Source organism: Megascapheus bottae, chromosome 1 (assembly GCF_031878675.1).
Source record: "Megascapheus bottae isolate mThoBot1 chromosome 1, mThoBot2.hap1, whole genome shotgun sequence".
NCBI lineage: Eukaryota > Metazoa > Chordata > Mammalia > Rodentia > Geomyidae > Megascapheus > Megascapheus bottae.
In genome coordinates this window covers 2,559,898-2,577,451 of record NC_143509.1, presented here as the reverse complement: position 1 = coordinate 2,577,451, position 17,554 = coordinate 2,559,898, and the positions used below count along the sequence as shown (strand labels likewise).

Genomic DNA, 17,554 nt, shown 5'->3' with positions numbered 1-17,554 from the left:
ATGATTTTAAAGATAGGGACCCCCCCTTACAGTGACCCAGTCTTGGAAGTCACAGCTTTTTGTGCTTCTGAGTGCTTCACTATTGACAGGTAAAGGCCACTTGCAAAACCTATCTCTGACTGGGACAATCATTTCATTTCCTTGAAGTATTTTTTTAACACTGCAAGGGAGTGAGGTACTGGGCTTGTGTTTTTCTAATTTCCCTTAAATAAATCACAAGGCCTCGGTTGACAGGACTGTGTTTTGTGGCATTTTGGAAAACCACACATTTCACTTTTTCGCTATTAGAAGTGGTTGTTTTCCTTAGTTTTTCCTCTCCTCCCCCTCCCAGAACCCTTTTTCTATCTTTTTCCCTTCTCATCCCCAGGCTGCGAGCCAACTTGAACCCTTTCTCCAGGGCTGCCTTTGCCTCCCTTTCTCCTTTTCTTATGTCTCTCTCTGGCCTGCTTAGGCTTTTTTTTGGGGGGGGGGTAAGGAATCCCATCTCTTCTAGTGATAACTGAAAACCACAGGGGTGTTCATTTGGATAGGAATTTTTTGTTTAGTGAAAACTTGCTGTTTTTTTTTTTTAACCAAATTTTCTATTTCCAATGAGAAGAGAAAGGCCTTTGTTTTACAAAAGCAGGAAAGATTCCTTTCCTTAACTCAAAAGCCTTTATGGATTTAAAACGCCATATATCTTTCACATGGAGAAAATACCTTTTCCTTTATTTTTCCTGATTTACCTTCTTTTTCCTCGTCTTGATTTCCCTTTTTGACCACTCAGCATCACTGAAGGCCTTTCAAGTCTGGATTTATTTTCTTTCCCTGGACCCTGCTTTTTTCCTCAGTGGTCTCCCTGTTCTCTCCTTTGCTGCTTCCATCTCCCAGGCCCTTATTCTAGGACAAGAACTGGAGAAACACGAAATATTCCAGGCCTTGCCTGTCTTGGCTCAGGTGCTAGATATCAGACCTCCTGGAGGAGGTTGGGGGAAGGGGGGCGGAGGGAAAGGAAGAAGGCTGGGACGGGAGCAGGTAATCTTCCAACAGGAACCTTCACTCTCTCTTAACAAAAGGGGGATAGTTCCCTTTTGTCTGGGGCTCCAGAGGGCTTGTCTGGGCTGCAGGCTGCCACCAGCTTGTGGGGCAAGGGGAGGGGGCCCTGGGGTTGTGCTTTAAGTGGTTCTCATGGAATCTGGGTCGAAAGGAGAGAGGAAAGGCAGGAAGAGAGACAATCTCCGTGGGTCAGGTGGGCCTGGGTGTCCTCCTGTGAATACCCTGAGTGAGGCGCTGAACCAGGATCCTCTGCCCACCTTCGAGGTTATGGTAACTGGCTAGAGAAGCACAGTTGAAGATTGTTTCCCTTCTCTCCCAAATCCCCCAGGGCCTGCAGCGTGCGTGGGGTGTCTGCTGAGTCCCCAGGGGTCCCTCAGCTACTCTTTCAGATCTCTGCTCCAGGACCTTTGACCCCTCCTTGGAAGTGAACCCTGCCCTCGGTCTGTTTCCCTCAGTCTGTCTCTAGGGATCTTTCCCTGGAGATCCAGCTTCAGCTTCGTGGAGCCTTCCTCTACCCTGGTCACCCTATACTAGGGCCTGTGGAAAGGAGCACACCAGGATTTGACAGGCAGGAGGCTCATGTTGGCTAGTTTCTAACATTTAGTGTAATCAGAATTCCAAAAAGCCATTTCCATCTAAATATAAACTCACTTTCAGCTTTTACCACCTTTTTCTTTTTTCTTTTTTTTGGTGCCAGTCCTGGGGTCTGAACACTGTCCTTGGGCTTTCTCAAGGCTAGAGCTCTATTACTTCAACCACAGCACCACTTCTGGCTTTTTTTATGTACATGGTACCGAGGAATCGAACCTGGGTCTTCCTGCACTCTTACCACTTGGCCAAACTCCCGACCCTACCTTTTTTTTTTGAAACAGGGTCTCACTTTATAGACCAGGCTTGACCTTGAAAATCCAATCCTTATGCCTCAGCCTCCTTAGTGCTGGAATTATAGGCTTGCATGACCATGCAGCCCTGGCTACAGCCTCTTCTTGACTTTAGAAAGCCAGATTGCTTTCTCAAGGCAGAGGGACAGAGTTCAGTACCTTGTATTCTAAGCCAGCATCTTTGGCTGATTGGACCAAAGCCGGTTGGTTATTCATAGGATGTGAATTATTGAACACCTCCCTTAGAGGCCTATCTGCAATGGAACCTGCACTGTCCCCTCTAACTGTGTTTCTTGAGCCTACTCCACTGGAGTTGCACAGGATCCAGGCACTGGGCGGCACCTCTGCCTTTGTCAAGCTCCAGCAAGGCTCAGGGTGGGTGTTTTGCTTGGGTACAGCCCAAGCACTTTTCCAGGAACCTTTCTGTCTCTGAACAAGACGGCTGAAGTGCAGGGTTTCATTTGGGGAGGAAAGGGGCACAATGAGCAGTGACCTTTTTCCTTTGCCAGCTGAAGGTTGAGCCTGGGGAGAGGGCGGCTGTGGGGAGGGTGAGATCAGGATCCCATCTGTGTGTGTTGGTGTTTGCCTCTTTGCTCTAGCTTTCATTTTCCGACCATCTCTTCACACTGCTTTCCCAAGGCCTAAGCCTTTGCCCCCTTTGCAGCCCTTACTGGAGACAACCAACCCCCCAAGAAGATGGAACTCCTCCTCCCCAATGCCCATCTTTTATGGGCTGAGGACCTGGAGCAGGGCCCCCTAGCTGCTCTGTGACTTGGTTTCTCCAGATGTCCTCTGGTTTTCCTGAGTTTTCTGATCTTTCCTGCTCTTCTTCACCTCTCCCATCTCATTCAGGTTTCTCATTTTATCCTTTGCATCTTGTACTTTACTTTGGACCCTTCACTCTCCAGTGGGTGGGGGAACAGGTGAGAATTCAGGTCCAGTGCAGAGGGCAGAGCTAAAGAAAGAGTGAAGCGGCAGGGGTGGGGCTGGGGAGGCGTGAGGCCTTGGTGAGCTCGGAGCTCATGTCCAGTTTCTTCCCTCGTGGCTTTTCCTGGGCTGGCTGTGGTGTTTGGGACTGGTGTAGTGCTTGTCAGCCGAGTGCTGTGACAGGAGGCTATTTTAATAAACTGTTGCCGTTTTGCGAGCCGAGCTGCATTGCGTTGGCATCCCTCGTCACCACTAATGGAGTGTGTGTGGCTGGGTGTGGGTCTAGGGAGGCTGCTGCTGTTGCTGAGTCTGTTGGGGGCTGGGAAGGAGGGGAGGGGGCATGGGTGTCCCCCCCACCCCCGCCCTCGGATCCTGTCCTGTCCTGCCTAAGGGGAGCCAGACTAGGGGACTAAGGGGTGGCTGTGTGGGCACATAGGTCCCTGCTGTGGAAGTGCTGCAGGCTCAGTCTCCTTGTTGGGGCGGGTGTGTGTGTGTGTGGGGAGACTTCCATTGGCCCCTGTGTGCTCCGTAAAAAAAAAAAAAGAACTGGAACCAGAAAAAGAGAATGTTCGAGCCTGAAAGACTGAAACCAAAACACAGAGAGAAGGCGCAGCTGCTTTCCCAAAGGCCTTCTGGGGCTCCCGCCCGCCCCGGAGTCAGGCCTTTATTTATTTATTTTTCTGGCTTAAAAAAATTCTGTGTCTTCCTCCATTCCAATCTCCCCCCCCAACACCCCCAAATTTGCTGGGTGGCTGCTGCCAAATGGACCCGAGTGGGAGCCTGGAATGAAAAATTCATAACTGCTGGACTTCGCTTGTTCATTAGACTTGAACTTGTCGATTGGGCAAATTGTTTTTGGTCTCCAACTGCCGGGGGCTCTCCCTGCCCTCCCGGCTCGCTCAGCTCCCTCCTCCCCTTGGACACAGCCATTGGCTGCGCTCTGGTGTCTCTGCCAAATAGGTGGATCCTTCTTGCGCGCACTAGCTCTCTCCCCCTCCCTCCCTCCCTTCCCCCTCTCTCCTTCCCTCTCTCCTCTCTCTCCCACCCTCCCCCTCTCTCTTTCTCTCTTTCTCTTTCTCTCTCTCTCTCTCTCTCTCTTTTTCTCTCTTCTTTTTTTTTTTTTACTGACTTGGCACACACAAATGGATGGGGATTGAGCATGAAAGGGGAGAGGGAGAGAGAGAGAAAGAGAGAGAGAAAGAGAGAGAGGCAGAGGGAGAGAGAAAAGGAGCAACTCACCCCCAAATCCAACCAGCATTGGTGCGCGCTCACTCACACACACACATACACACGTACACGCACCCGCTCGCGCATGCACGCGCGCACACACACACACACATACACCCATTCCAACGACTTCCTCCCTGGATCCTCAATCTCTCATTCCCCCCCTCTTCCTTCCCTCCCTCCCTCTCTCCCTCTCTCTCCCTCTCTCCATCTCTGCGTTTGCCAGCAACGGTCTGCAGCCGGTCAGAACTCGTCTTCTTTCCCGGGGAATCTGCGAGCTCCCCCTTCTCCTCCCGTCGGGCGGAGGGAAGCAGCTCGAAGTTTACACCCCTGTGCCGCTGCCAAAGCCGAAAGCCTTTTTCTTCAGCTGCCGCTTTTTCCCTCCTGGTTTTTGTTTTTGTTTTTGTTTTGCTGGGAGTGGGGTGGGGTGGTGTGTGTGTGTGTGTGTGTGTGTGTGTGTGTGTGTGTGTGTAGAAGATGGTGGAAGGTGGGTTTCAATTTTTAAATTTTGAATATTTTTGTTCTCTTTTTTTTCTAAACTGAAAGGATGCTCACGGGGAGATATTGAAAAAAATTTTTTTTTTGTGGGCTTTTGTTTACCTGGTGTGTGTGGCAACCAGCTCACTCCCTCTCTCTGCTTGCTATCCCTGACCTTTCTTTCTTTTTGCTCCTTTTCAAAAAATATTAATTTCCCCCTTCTGTGCAATGGAGTGGGGGGGCAGAGGGGGAAGGGTTTGAGAACCCACCCAAGCCCAGCCTCTATTCCCCAGAACACCAATAATAACCCCCTTTAAAACATTTACCTTCCTCCCCTGCTCCTCCCCCTCCCCCTCCCCCACCGCCCCCAACTCACAACTCTGTTCAGTCCAGAATCTCAGAATCGGGCGTTGGGCTTTGCCGGGTGCATCAGATCAATGGTAATTATTTATTTTTTTCCAGTTTTATTTTTGTAAACAGAAAGCAATTATTTTAAACTTCAAACAAGCCAACAAGCAAAAAAAAATAAAAAAAAACTCATGAACCGAGAGTCCACCCTCTGTCACGGGAGTGGGAAAGAGGGTGAAGGGATCTCGGGGTTGGGTAATGGTTGGCAAGCGGACCCATGGATCTCTTAACCCTCAACGTGGCTGAGATAACCATGGCATTTGTGCTAACAAGAAGTGTTTTGTTCATTATCACTGTGATTAACATTATATGGATGCCGGCAACAAAGCTGAAAATGACATATTTAGAATTTAGGTCTGATGAAAAAATTCTGGGGTGGGTGTTCCAAGTGAATCGGAAGAAAATGAAAACTGCCTGGGAAGAGGGACCCAGGGCTGTTTCCTCCATTGATCGCTTGCTTGTGGATATCATTTTCTGGTTTCTTCCGGGCAGCCAAAAATCAGCCGGTGGCAGGATAGGAGGTGAACCCCTGCGAGGCCTGCGTGTGCACCCACAGGCATCTGTAGAGATGGATATGGTGCTGGGGTGAGCTGACCCCTCGGTCATGGCTGCAATAGAACATGGAGATGTCATGGGCGCGACAGAGATACCACCAATGTGTGTTTGTGAGTGTGAGTGTGTGTGACAGTGTTGTCTGCGTGCGTGTGTGTGAGGGGGGGGAGAGAGAGAGAGAGAGAGAGAGAGAGAGAGAGAGAGAGAGAGAGAGAGAGAGAGAGAGAGAGAGAGAGAGAGAGAATAGGTGTGTGGACAGGCTCCCGGTGCCTCTGTCTGGCAGTCGAGGCTGAGATGGGAGCAAGTGGCTGGTGGAGCTCGTGGTGGCTTCAAACCACACTTTTGTAGAACCAAGAGAAAATCGCTGGGGGGAGGGAGGAGGAGGAGGAGAAGGCGGTTTTCCTCGTGCCCCTTCTAACGCCGCTTTTCTCCTTCTCTCTTTTCCCCCTCTCCCCCGTCTTCCCCACCTCCCTGTCCTCCCTCGCCCCGCATGCTCCCGGCTTGCCGCTTGCAGGATGAGTTCCACCCGTTCATCGAGGCCCTGCTGCCTCACGTCCGAGCCTTCTCCTACACCTGGTTCAACCTGCAGGCGCGGAAGCGCAAGTACTTCAAGAAGCACGAGAAGCGGATGTCGAAGGATGAGGAGCGCGCCGTGAAGGATGAGCTGCTGGGTGAGAAGCCCGAGATCAAGCAGAAGTGGGCATCCCGGCTGCTGGCCAAGCTGCGCAAAGATATCCGGCCTGAGTTCCGTGAGGACTTTGTGCTGACCATCACGGGCAAGAAGCCCCCCTGCTGCGTGCTCTCCAACCCTGACCAGAAGGGCAAGATTCGGCGGATTGACTGCCTGCGTCAGGCCGACAAAGTGTGGCGGCTGGACCTGGTCATGGTGATTTTGTTTAAGGGGATCCCCCTGGAAAGTACTGATGGGGAGCGGCTCTACAAGTCGCCCCAGTGCTCGAACCCCGGCCTGTGCGTCCAGCCACATCACATTGGAGTCACAATCAAAGAACTGGATCTTTATCTGGCTTACTTTGTCCACACTCCAGGTAGGTCACTCTCAACCTTTTCTCCCCATTTTCATTTTACTTGTTGGCATTTGCTCTGTTATTGTTCTTCTCATTTCTGACAGCACACCATAGGCCTAAAGAGTAGGCTGTCCTCCCGGGGCCTGCACCTCTTTCCCCGCGCCTCTCCTCTTCCTCCCCTTGGCCCTCTCTGTCCTTCCTCCTCTGCTTCCCGACTACAGCCCCACTAATCTGTGGAGAGAGGAGGCTGCGTGTGAGGACAGAGCTAAGATACCCCCCAGAATTACCCACGATGGTGAGAGTTTGAGACAAGCAACAGCAGCAGCCGAAGGAATCATTTCTCTGTTTTCAGTGAGTCAGAAGAAGTACTCGGGGCAGGCCCGCCGGCAGAGGAGGAGCAGAGCTAGTTTCACCAGGTCCCGGGAAAAGCCAAGTGGATTTGGCACAAGCCGGGTGAGGAGCAGTTAGCGGAGAGGGCGGGCGTGTGAAACACTGCATGGGACATGGGCTGAATAGGCAAGAGACAGATTTGGGGCCCACATGCCCAGGCGGGAGTAGTTTGTCTGGGATCTGGCTAGGCTGTTGGGGAGCTTGAAAATGATTTGGTTTCATAGCCGGGAGGGGAGGGAGAGCCAGAGAGAGTAAGAGAGCAAGTGAGATTCTTGAGCTGTCCCCTCACCTTCTTTTGGCAAAAGTGGCTCCAGGGTGGATGTCGGCCCACCAAGCCACCAACCGGGCACCTCTGTTGAGGGCACAGAAGCTCTCCTAGGGAGCAGGCCTACCAGGGAGTGGCTTGCTGTGGTAGAGTCTTAAACAAACAAACGGACAAATAAACCAATCCTGCAAAATCTCTCCTCTCCCTTTTGTGTCCCAAGTGCTTCCTGGCTCCTGTGCTGTTTCCAGCTCAGCCTGTGTTTTGAGTCAGGCTGGGTTAGGGCTCCCAATCCACTCCTTTTTTTTTTTTTTCTTTCTCCCTTCTCCCTTCCCCTTTCCCTTTTTATGATTTCTTTCCGCTTTTGTTTTCTTACAAATTGAAACAGAGATGGCTGGTTAATTTTTAGCCTCCACTCAGCTACGCCCAATTTACTGCCGCCTTTGAAACCTAAACGGGCGGCACTGTGTGATTAAGCAAGGCAGAAGTGTGTTTACATTATGCCCAACCAACTTGTAATGAGAGGGCTAGCAAACCTTCCTGTGTGCATGCGTGTTTTCCTCTCTTCTACTCCAGCGCTTTCCCTTTTCCCTCTCTCTGCCATGGGAGAGAGTGTGGCTTCACTTCCACTCACACATACTCCACTCTTTCCTGTGAGTGTGTGACTCTGGGTCTTCCTTCCTGTCCATTCATAAAAAAAGAAAAGCACCTCCTGATTGCTGTTGTCACCCCCTGGCCTGTTTGGGAAGTTGGGAAAAAAGCCGTGACTGCCTCTAGAAGAAAAACTGGTGATGGTGGGGTGTGCTTTTAGGAACATGGTTTCTCTCACAGAGAGCCAGCACAGCCCTGAGTGTACGTGGGAGATCCCCAAGGCAAACTGGCATTCGAGGTCTTTCTTCTTGCTCATTCTGTCTTATTCTGAGAGGTGGCTTTTGTAACTGGCTGGAGGCAGTGGACACTGTCATGTGCTCTTTTACCTCTGTGGATCTTTCTAGACCTGCACTGGGCCCCATGTGACTATTAGGACCTGTCACATAGAAGGGCAGTAACAGGTCCTTTTCTTTCTTTCTTTCTTTCTTTCTTTCTTTCTTTCTTTCTTTCTTTCTTTCTTCCTTTCTTTCTTCCTTTCTTTCTTTCTTCTTCCTCTTCCTCCCCCCTCCTCCTCTTCTTCTTTCTTCTTCTTCCTCTTCTTCTTCTTCTTCATCTTCTTTTCTTCCTCCTCCTCCTCCTCCTCTTTCTTCTTCTTCTTCTTCTTCTTCTTCTTCTTCTTCTTCTTCTTCTTCTTCTCCTCCTCCTCCTCCTTCCTCCTCCTCCTCCTCCTCCTCCTCCTCCTCCTTCCTCCTCCTCCTCCTCTTCTTCTTTCTTCTTATTCTTTTTAGTAAAAGTCTCACAGGCTTTCCTTCTCCAGGCTGGCTTTGAACCATGATCCTCAGCTCTCTGTCTCCTGAGTAGCTAAGACTATAGACATGAGCCACTGGTACCCGGCTCCATCTTATTTTTGGGAAAGAAACTAAGAAAACAAAAGTCACCTTTCATTTGTGTTCACACATAAGGCCTGACTGCTGTGAGATAGGACTCAGTGCATGTGATGAAGGAGGCCATTTCCTGGCTAGCCTCCTGGACTGACCAGGCAGGTGTCAGGGGAAGCAAACCCCCCTCCCCCAGCTAATGAGATCATTTGCCCAGGAATATGAGTGAATTCATTTCCTGTCATCTGCCTATGGCCAAGGCTACCTCTGGCCAGGCTAAGGCTGGGTAGGGAATCTGAGGACATATTTTTGGTAATTTAGGCCCTAATGTTGAGATAGTTTCAGAGAATGTCAGCTTTTTCTTACAGGCATGGCTGGAATTTGAGTGCAGAGGTAATTGGTACTGCTGGTCCACCTATGGGCTTCAGAGCTTGTTGATCCTTGGAGTTGGGTGGTTGGTCTCTGCGTGGCGCAAAGTAGACATGTCTTTCTTCATGAACCACCCAGTATGTTAGAAAACACCTAGTCCTTAGCTGAGCCACAAAATGGCGTTGGCATCCTGGCAGCACTCTGTCTAAGCCTGTGCCCCCTAGGCACGCTTAACAGAGCCAGCAGTGTAGTTCAGCTTGGGTCAGGGCCAGGCCCCTGTTCAGGGGAAAGTTCCCTTAAAACCCCATGGGTGGCAGAGAAAGTCATCTGGGCCGAACCTGAACTGGTGGTGCTGGGTTTGACGCCCATGATCCTGACCTGCTGGTAAGTGTGGAAATGTGGCCTCACCCAGGCGCTACTGCCACACTGGGCTCTCCTGAGCCCTCACGGGCTCTGTCCTGTTGTCCCTCAGAAAATGCACTTGGGAGGGAACAAGGGACATGTGGATGGCACATACATGAGAATGCAGGGCCAAGGAGGTGACCAGAAGGCGGCTTCCTGCTGAATAGGGGTCTCTTCACATATCATTTGGATGCATTTGGAGAGGTGGAGGCCGTGATGATGATGTTCTCTCACCCAAAAGGGGTATCTTGGAGCTGGTGAGGGAAAGGAGACCGCTGCTTTTTCAAGGAAGGCTAGCAGAACAGGCCCAGAAAGCCAAGCTAGACTATTTCCAAAGTGCCTGAATCAGCTTTCTCAAGGGGGTGGGCGCCGCTAGCTCTTCCCTAATACCTAGGCCCTCAATCCTAGCAAAGAAGGAATACCAGAATACTTTAAGCAATACTAAAATGGCTGGAGGAATGGACCTGCCAGCTTCTTTTTTAGGTCCTTCCAGTGGCCCATTGTGGAAGGCTGTGAGGTCCGAGTTTTCAGGTGATGGCTTTTTCCGTTATCCAGGCTCTTCACAGGGAGCTTCAGATGTCATTGGGCACTTCTCCCCCTACAGTCACCAGTACCAACCAACAACCACTGGCATCAGAACCAGGGCCAGCTCTGGGCTTCTAGAAGGAGATTCAGGTCACAGCCGACATTCCTACAGAGAAGGACTTGTGAAACTGAACTGAGGAGCACTATTGCACCCAAGAAAAATCTCAGTGATCCAACCCCCACCCACCCCCTGCCCCTTTCTCCCTTCTATCCATGCTGAGACTGGGGTTTGAACTTGAGTCTTGAGCTGCGGATCAGCGCCCTTGAGGGGCGTGTGCCTCCAGTCTCGTATGTAGAGGAAGAGTCTTGAGGGCTTTCTCTGGCTTTTAAACCTTGCTCTCTATGTCTCAGCCTCCTGAGCCATGGGTGCCGGGCTTGAGTCATTTCTTCACTGTTGCACAGAACTAGTTCATGGTTTTGTCTTCACAGTGAGTCTATTTCTCACTCTAGTTTAGCTGAATTGGGATCTAGCTAAGGCTGATCATGAATTAGGACGGTTGGTCCATTTCTGGGCGGTCAGGTCACTGTCTGTCTTCCTCACATTTTTTTTTCAGTTATGGGGCTTGAACTCAGGGCTTAGGCACTGTCTCTGAGTTCTTTCATTTAAGGCTAGTGCTCTACCATTTTGAACCACAGTGCTATTTTTAATTTTCTGGTGGTTCATTGAAGATAAGAGTCTCATGGACTTTCCTGCCTAGGCTGACTTTGAACCCTGGTCTCCTGAGTAACTGGGATGACTGGTGTGAGCCACTGGCATCTGCCTATACTGTTGCTTTTATGGTCCCCCCCCCCCCGTCCTCCTAGTCTTGATTTCTTTTCTGGAATTTTTATTTTTTACATTGTTGACAGAACCAGGTGATTTGTCATGTGTGGTTTCCCTGTGCGGCTCTGTAGGCAGCACTGCCCGGGTGGGTCAGTGGCTTCTCTGGCAGGACGTTGCCCTCCTGTGGGGCAGGAGATGAGTTACCCATCACAGTCAGCTTGTGGAGTGTCCTTCAAGCTCCCCACTCAATGCAGCCCTTTTCTGTGATCTCTTCAAGGATGGACAGAATCACTGAGCACGCCTTCCCTGCTAAGGTGTGCCCACTGTCCTCCAAGCCACCGCTTGTCTGACTGCTTGGGTGTGACTATGAGGGAGGGGTCTCTGGCAGCTCAAACAACCTTACTGAAGATATTTTACTACCACATCCTCGGCCCCTTATCTCAAGGCATAGAAATAAATGCCACTTTTCTGTGTCTTGGAGGCAGCGCCATCTGGTGCTAGGGCTGGCAAAGACCACAGGGCCTAGGAACGCTCTTAGAATATGAACAAAATAGACAGATTGTCTTTTAACCCAGCACGGGTCCCCTTTAGAATATCTACATGCAATATCACCATGGTTCAAATGTCAGCTTCAATGCCTGTAGCACACTCATGTGTTCTCTAGATTAAGGAGGGCTTTGAACAGCGGAGCCAGCTTGTAAGTCAGACACTGGCCCACTGCAGGCCAGCAGTGGATGGCAGTGGCTATGGTTAGAATGGTTAGGATTTGCCAAGCGAGCATGTCTCCCTGTCCCCTCTACTTGTTGATCTGCTTTCTGACATAAGGAATAACCCGGGTGAAAGCCAGTTTCTCGGTAATACTGTGCCCTTTCACCCAAAAGCAGATCAAATACCTCCTTCCACCTCTCCCCAAGAAGCCTCTCTCTAGTCCCCCTGCCTCCCCTTTGGTGTAGCTCCTAATGCCCTGTTACGTTACCACCACCTGAGGCCCTACTGGTTTGCCCTACTGGTTAGTTCCTTGTGTGTGTGTGTATGTGTGCGTGTGTGCCCATGCATGCATGTGTGCACGTGTATATGCGTGTGCATGCTTATGCACACACATGTGTGTAGAGGAAGAGTCTCAAGGGCTTTTCGGGCTTTTAAACATTGCTCTTGATATCTCTTGGGACTTGGGTACTCAGAGCTCTGGCACTGTCCCTTAGCTTTTTCATTCAAAAATGGTACTTTACCAGTTTTTTTTGGTGTTACTGGAGATAAGAGTCTCATAGACTTTGTTGCCTGGCTGGCTTTGAACCACAATCCTCAAACCTCAGCCTCCTGGGTAGCAAGGATTACAGGTATGAATCACCGCTGCCCGACTTTTCCTGATCCCTCTTAAACTGGAGTATTTGGAATTGAACTCAGAAACTCCAGCCATGTTCTGATCCCAGCTGACCAGGGTAGCACATAATTTTCCAGGTTTTCCTTTGACCTCATGTGCCAGGCTCAGGGAATTCTGAAAATGCAGAGCTCCTTGTTCCCAATTACTAGAAAATGTAGCATAGTAACAGCTAGAGCATGAAATCAAGTGCTGTGCTTATAGGCTTATATCCAGACCTTTGCTCTGGATCTTGTCTCAGTCTGTGGGTCTGTCTTTTAGCAAGAATGTATTTTTAGTGTAGCAGAATAAAGTAGGGAGAAACATTGGGGGAAATGGAGAAACATTTCCTGTTCCCCATGTAGGAAATGGGAGTAAAGGCTCTCCTCCCCCCCCCCCCCCCCCTCTCTCTCTCTCTCTCTCTCTCTCTCTCTCTCTCTCTCTCTCTCTCTTTTCTTTTTTTGGGGGACCAGTCCTGGGCTTGAGCTCAGGGCCTGAGCACTGTCCTTGGACTTTCTCAAGGCTAGAGCTCTACCACTTGAGCCTCAGCACCACTTCCGCCTTTTTTCTATGTATGTGGTGCCGAGGAATCAAACCTGGGTCTTTGTGCATGCTAGGCAAGCACTCTACCACTAGGCCAAACTCCCAGTCCTCTTCTGTGTCTCTTAATGGGACTTGGGGTGCTTACTTCTGGATGGTACGGGAAGACAATGGGACTCAGACCAGCCTCTTTTGGGGTCTCCCTGATGTACGCTTGGGCCTGTTCTCAGACCCTGCTGACCATCCACTTCTATACTCCTTGTCCATAGCCCTTTCCACCCATCCAGTTGGGATCCCTGCTGCCTCCAGGACGCAGGGATCACTCTGGTGGCTGAGTTTGAGGTTGAGGCATAGGAGAAAGAAAACCACTCTTTGAGCTTCCGCCGTCAGCATGGACTATGAGCAAGCCAGAGTGGGCTGGACAGCCAAGCCCATAATTACAGGCATGGCGACCAGCTGCGTTCCCACTGCCAACCCAGAGGAAATGGACCACTCTGCAGCAGCAAGAGGGCCGGGGGACCAGACACACAGAGGGACTTCCTGAGAACTTGGTTTACTTTTTGGCACTGCCAAAAGGATGGAAGAATTTCCTTTATTCGTGAAATGCTCACTGTGAGCACGATCCCTGCCCAGGAGCTGCTAGGACTCTAACAATGAGAGAATCTGTCTTGTGTGGTAAAGGCTTGGTTCTAACTTCTAGAAAGCTCTATCCTGTAGGCATGAGCCTGCAGTGATCCATGCTGAAGGGAGGCAAGTTCTGAAGAGCATCTTCGGGGGCATCTTTACTCTCAGTTTTAGGAAGGGGGTCAGAACCCTTCCTGCCCTCCTCTAGTGTTGCTGAACCAGGAGCAGGGGAGGGGCTGGCTGGGTGAGCCAGGCCAGCACCAGGCTCTTCCTTTGGCGTCCTGTGGCAGCTGGGCACAAGGGACAGTTAGTGTCCCCCTTTTTGCCTGCAGAAGGTAGCTGCCTCCCCACCCCTCTTTTTTCTCTGCCCCATCTGTCCCGCCCCCAGTCTCAGGAGCTGCCACGCTTCAGTTATTTTATCCTTCAGTGTCCGATTCAGAAGTCTTTTCAAAGGCCCCAGCCGTGTCAGCGCAGTGCTCACACAAAAGGCCTCTTTGATTTCTTGTTTGTTTTCATTTGCCAGTGGAGGGGGAGGGGGCAGGAGAGAAAGAGCTTCTGGGTTTTAAAATTTTTATTTGGGTTGCTTCATTCTCAGAGGAGCCGGCTCCCTGGAATTACTTTCTGCATTTAGGGGTATAGAGGTGGGAGGGAGGGGCACAGAGTTTAGGACTCAGTTGTTGATGAACTCTGCTGTTCTCATGTGCTAGGCCCAAGGGTGAGAAGCTCAGATTGGGGCCTCAGGAAGAGGAAGGTCTGAAGGCCTGCTGCTGATCCATGGCCCTGTTGGTTGCAGCTACAGAGGACTCCTTAGCTGTGGATTCTAGTGAATCTCAATTTTGCCATTTCCCTTTTTGGCTCCCAGATTCCACTACTTCCTCTTCGGTTGGATGGGAGGAAGTGGGGCGGGAGGGGGGGGTCCTGCAGCACACATACCTCTCCGGGCATTCTCCATGCTTCAGAATATAGGATGGAGCTTCCCACCACAGGTCTATCCAGAGTCCAGGCATCTTTCTGGGAATGGTGCCCAGATACCAGACCCACTGTTGTGTAGGCTTGGGGCAGATCGGCATCCCTGAGGCCCTGTGAGCCAGGTGTCAAGGCTAACCTTCCTCACCCAATGTTGGGGACGAAAGATACCCAGGCCAGTGCCTGTCAGCTGTACCTGAAAGCCATGTGAGTATACCTTGGCACTCCAGTGAGAAGGGCTAGGGTACTTCCTGTGATTTCTGGGGCTGCAGAAGGGTTGCAGAGGAGACGGAGGCTCGGGTGGTGGTCCTGGGTATCAGCAGCATGGAAGAGTTCCCACTGGGTGAGGGGGGGCTCTGCAGGGCCTGCTTGGCAGACGGGAGGAGGAGGCTGGGGGGCTGAGAGATAGATAAATATAGCTGATGGCATTTCTGATGATAGGTTTTTCTTGGCACTGAGGGCAACATGGAAAACAGCACGACAAACGCCGGGCCCTGCAGGCCGCTGTCGCCATTTTAAGCATATCTGAGCCGAAGGGTTGTTGGCATTAGAACAGGGTCCCAGAAGGCAGAGAGACTGGGGTAGAGAGATTTGGCTGGACAAAGCTTTGTTGCCCCCTCCCACTCCCTGGGCCTCACATGCCTGGGTTTTTTACTTTGTCTAGGTGGAAATGAATACCCAATTTTCTAGCTGCTCTGAGGATTTTAAGGAGTATTCATAGTTTGGTATTGCCCTTTGTGGGTTTGTCTAAGTGACTTGTCCCTGTCCCAGCAGTAATGGCTCATCAAAGGGGGCATTCTGGCTCTTTTCCCCATTTTTGATGTCTTAGTGGTGACATGGCACGCTGCTGCCACCCTAGGGTCAAGGCCTTCATTTACTATTCCTTCAAGGACATCTAGTAACTTCAAGCTTCCCCTGTAACCAGAGGAAGGGGACATCCTCTCCTGCACTTCCTTATTTCCATTGAAATCCTTCCATAGATTCTGGTTTTGTCATTGCTCCTGACTGGGAGTCATGGACTCAGGTGGCATATGCGGGGTCTCTGTGTGGAGTGAGGAACAAGCAAGTCAAATCTAGAGATGAGAGAGGCTTTGGGAAGACAGCCTGCCTAGCTGGCACTTTGACTTGCACAGGTGAGGTTTGCGGGCATTAGAAAGACATCAAGGACTTAGTTTGTTTTTGTCAGCTGATAGGGCCTTTTCACCCTGCTGGAGCTGTCTTTCTCCTCACAATGGCAGGATAGGAATTATATCTACCATACAAGGAGAGAGCCCCATAAGGAGATGTCTAGGGACTCAGGTCATCCAATGAGTTTCCTCCCAGGTCAGTAATCTGGAACCTGCTTTTTACCACCTTACCCTGAAGACCTCAAAGCTCCTTGACCTTGACTTGCTTACTGACCTTGGTAGAGTCCCAGAGAAGGCTTCAAGGGTCTCTGCAGGAGTGAGTTTCATGCCTGCCGTCCCCTTACTCTTTAGGAGGGTCCAGAGCCCAGATTGTGACTCCTCTCAAGGGCTCCCCAGCCACTGAGCACGGGGGAGTGAGCAGTCCCTGCCCCTGTTGGCCACATTGGCCTCCTCCTCCCAGCTGTTGGCCATAGCTCCTGCCTCTGCCTTGGAGAGGGAGCAAGAACACAGACAGGCAAGGGGCAAAGGGGTGACCAGGCTGTGTGGCCACCTGGGCTTCATATCGTAGCCTGCTGGAGCGGCCACCCTGCCTGCCCTGCCCAGTGCAGGTAGAATGTGTAAAAAGCCCAGGCTCAGGGCCAGGCAGGCAGGATTTCAGATTTCTGATCCTTGCACGGCCACACCCTTTTCCTGGGAGTCTTCTTGGAATCTTAGTTTTAAATAAAAATGAATTATCCAACTTAACCAGATGATTGCTGCGCGTTTATTAATCTGTAATTCATCTCCCTTTTTTTCCCCTGTGGAGCTGGGGGTGGGATCCAGAGCCCTAACCCTTTACTCCTTCCTTAAAGTTTGAGAGTTCTGGGACCATACACATAAATGCTCATTCGGTGTGCTAACGGCTGCATCCTGATAGAGGCTGACCACAGCTGGAGATTTTCCTCTGCTTCTGCCATGATAAGACAGGCCTGACCTCTCAAACATTGGCTCTCCTAGAGCAGGGTTTCCAGCCACGGACACTTGGCGTTTGGGCTGGGTCATTCTGTGCCATGCAGGACTATCCTGGGTACCACAGTGGATTTAGTGGCATCTCTGGCTTTGACCCTTAGTAGCCAGTCACACCCCATTCCCTCAGGTGTTTCAATTAAAAAAATATCCACACATTTCCTAGAATCCCCTGCGGTCAAATCACTCCTAGCTGAGAACCTGTGACCTGGAAGAAAAGTGTTCAGATAGAATGTCACCTCTGGCCTCCCCTCCAGTTTAGGACCTTTGCCTATCTAGCATGGACATTGCAGCAATGAGCACTGGTAATTTCCCATGTGCACTATGCTATTTTCCCCATCCTCTGCATATTCCTGGGACCTGATCTCCAGCCTGTGTTCCCTGTGTCTCCCTGTCCCATGGGAATCCTGAGCCTATCCCTAGGTGCGGAACTTGGTGTCGGGTTGGGGCATCTGCAGCTTGGATGACCCAGGGCTGTGTGGTGAGGCCCCCTGTCCCAGAAATTCTTTCTTGCATGGATTCAGTCACCACAGTAGTCACAGCAGAGTCTTACCAGGACTCTTTTTTTAACCCTGTATTTGACTTTTTTTATTACGGTAGCAAAAATATTCTGTGAAAATTCAAACAATAGAGAAGTGTAAGAGACAGCCTCCCAAACCATCCTCCCAAATCTGAGCCCGAGAACCTTACTTCACAATTCCATGTCTGCTTTTCTTTTACTTCTTTTTTTTTACATCAATTCATATATCAAGTAACTTTTAAATATAGAGAGATCTATTTTAAGAGCAGACAGTATGTTTGGGCTAATTGAATTGGCTCTTTTGAGTCCCACTGCAGCCTTAACTTTTCCTACTCCCTGTCTTTGTACCCATAGCCCATTGTTCTAGGCTCTTGGCCTCTGGACCAGCTTCTCTGGCCTTTCCTCGAGGGTGAGGGTGGGCACTCCGATTGTGAAACAGACCCTCACCAATACCTCTGGTGTCCAGGAGGCATCTGATCTTTAAAGAGAAGAAGGAGTTAAGCACCAGTCACTTCAAGGACTGAGTCCATCAAATCTTTGTGTCATGTATAAAGATGAGTGAGAAATGCCGAGAGGCCGGGGTGGAGCCGAGGAAACGAGAAACCAGACAAGACCTCAGGAAGGAATACAGAGAGGGCTTTGC

General features: G+C 50.6%; 1 protein-coding gene across 7 annotated transcripts in view; it reads left to right on the top strand.

Annotated features, from left to right (window-relative positions):
* Window positions 1-17,554, top strand: part of Nfix (nuclear factor I X) — a 94,161-nt gene that overhangs the window by 23,890 nt on the left and 52,717 nt on the right. For 6 of the 7 annotated variants that reach the window (XM_090336225.1, XM_090336231.1, XM_090336219.1 and 3 more), the window contains exon 2: window positions 6,022-6,553. In XM_090336225.1, coding sequence (XP_090192351.1) covers window positions 6,022-6,553 — 532 coding nt within the window. Of the gene's footprint in view, window positions 1-3,979; window positions 4,988-6,021; window positions 6,554-17,554 lie in introns of those variants that run through there. The other variant, XM_090336230.1, reaches the window with a different exon arrangement.